The sequence below is a fragment of the Diplotaxodon limnothrissa genome, linkage group LG10 (genome assembly GCF_057381915.1).
Source record: "Diplotaxodon limnothrissa isolate DT_005_m linkage group LG10, D_limnothrissa_male_GT1.1, whole genome shotgun sequence".
In the NCBI taxonomy this organism is placed as follows: domain Eukaryota; kingdom Metazoa; phylum Chordata; class Actinopteri; order Cichliformes; family Cichlidae; genus Diplotaxodon; species Diplotaxodon limnothrissa.
The window spans coordinates 18,510,414-18,514,570 of record NC_140605.1 but is presented as its reverse complement, the minus strand read 5'-3'; the positions used below and the strand labels follow the sequence as shown (position 1 = coordinate 18,514,570).

Sequence of the window (4,157 nt, the reverse complement as noted above, 5' to 3'; positions counted from 1 at the left end):
TAATCGCTTGTCAAAAGCAAGACCACGGCTGGGTGTAGTGTCTGAAACTTCTGCAAAGATGGTGCTGAAAGCTGTTTGCGTTTTGAAGGGAACTAGCGACACTAGTGGGACAGTTTATTTTGAACAGGAGGTAAGACGGGCTATTCTTCTTTGAAGTTGAGAGAAAAAAAACATCCCACAAACTACGCATTTAGCCGTTTAAAAGCGAAACGCTACCGTTATCGCTGACGGCTAAGCTAGCCAAGTTCTGCTCTCTTTAGCTTGTCTAATGGTTAGTTTGCTGTTGGCTTGCTAGCTAGGTACGCGTTACCTTGTGAATGACAGCTCGTGCACAATTGCGTGGGTTTTCTTGCAGTCTGGTCTCATATTCAACGCCACCCCGTTGCTAATTAACCTCAGTTTACTCTGCACTTCAAAGTAGGTTGCTTGTGTAAACCACGCATTTAGCAGGATATATGAAATCACTGGCTTGTCACTATAGCAGTAACCTTTGACCACTAAAGCCTGTGCAGTGGTAATGGTTAAAGGTGTGTTTTTTTAAGGGCCGCCCAGGCTGTTTGTATAAGAAAGACGCTTGTTGCGTAAATTTAACGTTTGCAGGGCCAGTATAAAACAGACGGCCAGATGTGGTTTCATTAACCAGGCAAGCACTTCTGCATGTAATGCTTTTGCTGTAACTCCGAAACAGCCGGCAAAATGCTTCGATATTATTGTGATCCGTCAAAACGAGCAAACGCGAATTTGCTCGTTATTTTTTGCCGAGTCATTGCCTGTCCTTTTTTTCTGCCGAGTCATTGCCTGTCCTTGTTTTCGTTGCCTTTCGTTTATTTGGCCTTCTTGATAAGGGTAAAGTGCACGGTGCAACCGTCAAAGACACATGGTCCACTATCAAAGAGACGGACTCATTCACATCAAAGAAGACTTTGTGTGTAAATTACAGTGTATAAGTAATATTTGTAACCAATCATTTGATTTCAGTTCAGTGCATTTTAAAATTTTTAGATCACCAAATCACAACAGTTGCCTTAAGGTGCTTGGAGGTTTTCTAAGAGATTTCCTGCTGTGTAGACGTGATGAATGATCACCTGTCCTTTTCCATAGAAAATGCATTGCACCCTCCAGTAATAACTTTCAGAAAGCATGATTGTGCAGTTTAAACTAACCGTACCATGCCTTAAAACAAACTTATTGAACATTACTGTTGTTGTAGTTCGATTTAATAAGATCTTTTAGGTTTATATTTGAGAGTATGCCTTTTGTAGTATATCTGAAAGGTCTGTTAATTTTTTGGCACCAAATCCTACAGCCCGGTTTTGTTTTTCCTCTCCTTACCTGATTATAAGAAATGATTACTTCCGTTCAACAGCATGAGTGGAAGTAATCTTCATTCAATATTCCTGTCCTTCTAGCCACCTGGCTTAGAGAGCTTCTTTTGTATTTGTGTTTTTGATCTGCTAGAATGACTCAGCCCCTGTGAAGCTGACAGGAGAAATCAAAGGCCTTACCCCTGGTGAGCATGGTTTCCATGTCCATGTTTTTGGAGATAACACAAACGGTAAGTTTCTGTGTGTGAGAGATTCAAATCCAAAGAGACTTGGATTTCTTAATTTTCAGAATTTGATAATGTTACTGCATCACCTAGGTTAGGTAATCTAGACTAAATTTGCAATAGTTCAATATGTTTAATATATATTTTCTTTCCCAGGGTGCATTAGTGCAGGTCCACACTTCAATCCCTACAGCAAGAATCATGCTGGACCTAATGATGCGGAAAGGTGAGTCGAGTCTGAAGAAAAAGTATCAGTATAAAAAGTTAATATATTGCATATCAGTAGTAATGTTACGTCTGACACTGAAGTCCCAAGGCCCGTGTTAAGCAAAGTGGGTGTGTCCAAATGAAACCTTTGTCTAGGCCTGTATTCTTTAGAATATCACGTGGCCACTTGCCTGACTGCCTTGTTATGTGATTCGAGCTGTTAAAAAGACGTGGGAGTTAATTTTTTTTCATGAACTGGATCTGAGGTCATTCTGAGGATCATCACGAAGTTACAAGGAGATTTTATGCACATTATGGATCAACAAAAAGGCCAAAAAAAATATCAGCAGTTAGGGAGGATTTTAACATGATACCTCCCAGTAATAACATATCTTTTCAAATCAATCTCTGAGGTATATATTACATTTACATATTCACTGGTATGTAGCACACATGTATTATCACAACAGAGCTGCTGTACATTGAATGACCAGTAAATGTCAGTACTTTCAAATGAGCTTCTTGTGATTTGCCTTCTGGCGAAGCAATTGGCCAGAAAGATTCAACACATTCACGGGGCTTCATTGCACCATCACTACTTCTCAGCAGTGGCTACAATAAGAGGTAATATAAATGGTTACAAAGGACTGAAAGATTCAGTAGGGTGCTTTAAAAATAAGCTTCAGATCATGTCAAGAGGGGCCCTGTTGTGATATGGCTGTGTCATTTTAAGGAAGACCAAAAATAGCCTTGGATTACTTATCATTCAGTTAACTCAAAGTTGCAAATTGTTTGCTTGAATAGATTGATTCTCATATAGAAATGGCCCAGGTGAGTTTGCAGAATTTTGCATGCAGTCTGTGTTAGGTGATGATGCTTAATACTTTCACGTTACACTAGGTTTGACTGTAGCTTTGATTTGCATGTATGTGGAACAAAGGTTAAATGTCACCAGTTTAGGCAACCTGTGATAATTAAAAGTGATGCAGGAAAGTCAGAGAAGGGAACGTACAAACAATATGCTCAGCTGATTTCAAACTGGATAGATTATGTGGAATGAATCCTAACTGTAAGGCCAGCATATGCCATCGTCACACTCTGCAGTGTTGTATCATTAAAACAAAATTCACCACAATAAAAGAGACTTAAGCAATCTTAAGGTGATGTTTGTAAATCTTAAGATTTTTGTAGGTTATATTCCATCCATGAAATATTTATTATTTATACACATGTGGCTCAGAGCGGTAGTGTAGGTGGTACAAACAAAAAAAACTAACAAAAAAACTCTTTGAACTATTACGTTTTATTTATTTACTTATTTTACTTTTTAACTATCTGTCTTTTGACTGGTACTTAATTACTTTGCTGTAGTACAAATGATCATGGGGAAAACCTGCATCAATAGGAAAAGCTGTAAAAAGTATGAAAACAGTTACTATTCCATATTTTCTCCTTCATATTTTCCATATTGACACCCCTGGATAAAAGCAAGGTTGTTTTGTTTTTCCTTTGTAAACAGGCATGTTGGAGACCTGGGGAATGTGACTGCAGGAGCAGATAATGTTGCCAAGATTGACATCACGGACAAAATTATCTCCCTCACAGGTCGTGACTCCATCATTGGAAGAACTATGGTGGTAAGTGAAAAATGACAGTCCTTTGTCACTTTGTTCATTTCCTTTCTGCTTATTTTCATTTCCCTTTTATTCTCATTATATGTGAAAGTGATATATTCCAGATTGCGAGCCTGAAGTTACTGTATGTGGCTTAGCTTTGAGAACTGTTTATGAAAACCTTTTTTGCCCTTTGTATTAGATCCACGAGAAGGCTGATGACCTGGGAAAAGGAGGAAATGAAGAGAGCCTGAAGACCGGTAATGCTGGTGGACGTCTGGCCTGTGGAGTCATTGGAATTACCCAGTAATCAACTTAACAGAACATGAAGCACTGAGTTTAGTTTTGTTTTTCATAGAGCACTTAACAAGACCAATAGAGCTACTTGATGTGACAGTTTGTCCTTTTCAGTTCTCTGTGACTTTTAGTCACCAGTGAAGTAGATGAGCTATGCTTTGTCCTGTTTGTTCCTCATGACAATTGTATGAATGGGGTTATGTTTCCATGTGAGCATCCCAAAGAATTGGTAACGCACAAGTGATGAACAATTGTATACTTAAGGAAAAAAATAAATAGTTCATCTAAGTTGTTTCTTTTTGTGTGTGTGATTGATCTTGTAGTTGAAGGTGGCCCCTTTTTAACCTGTTTGGATCCTCTAAAACATGTAAGGATGAAACACCAGTCAGTTACTGGAAAAGGGCCCCATAGATTTCACTGACATTTTCAATGACTATTTTATGGCTGAAATCTTCCAGTTTTTCTTATGTTAGCTTGTTCAAGAAAAGCAG

The 4,157-nt window shown here is 38.5% G+C and overlaps 1 protein-coding gene across 1 annotated transcript; it reads left to right on the top strand.

Moving 5' to 3' along the window:
* Positions 1-3,928, top strand: sod1 (superoxide dismutase 1, soluble). Its single transcript, XM_085364533.1, has 5 exons — positions 1-130; positions 1,459-1,555; positions 1,706-1,775; positions 3,276-3,393; positions 3,572-3,928. Exons 1-5 carry the CDS (start codon positions 59-61, stop codon positions 3,677-3,679), a joined length of 465 nt encoding a protein of 154 aa, XP_085220659.1. The 5' UTR covers positions 1-58; the 3' UTR covers positions 3,680-3,928.
* Positions 3,929-4,157: the final 229 nt, after the last annotated feature.

Bases quoted from the DNA above. Each gene is read 5' to 3' on its own strand.
- sod1 (XM_085364533.1), top strand. From the start codon at position 59: ATGGTGCTGAAAGCTGTTTGCGTTTTGAAGGGAACTAGCGACACTAGT. The intron at 131-1,458 runs GTAAGACGGGCT...TTGATCTGCTAG, and splicing joins CAGTTTATTTTGAACAGGAG to AATGACTCAGCCCCTGTGAA. The intron at 1,776-3,275 runs GTGAGTCGAGTC...CTTTGTAAACAG, and splicing joins GGACCTAATGATGCGGAAAG to GCATGTTGGAGACCTGGGGA.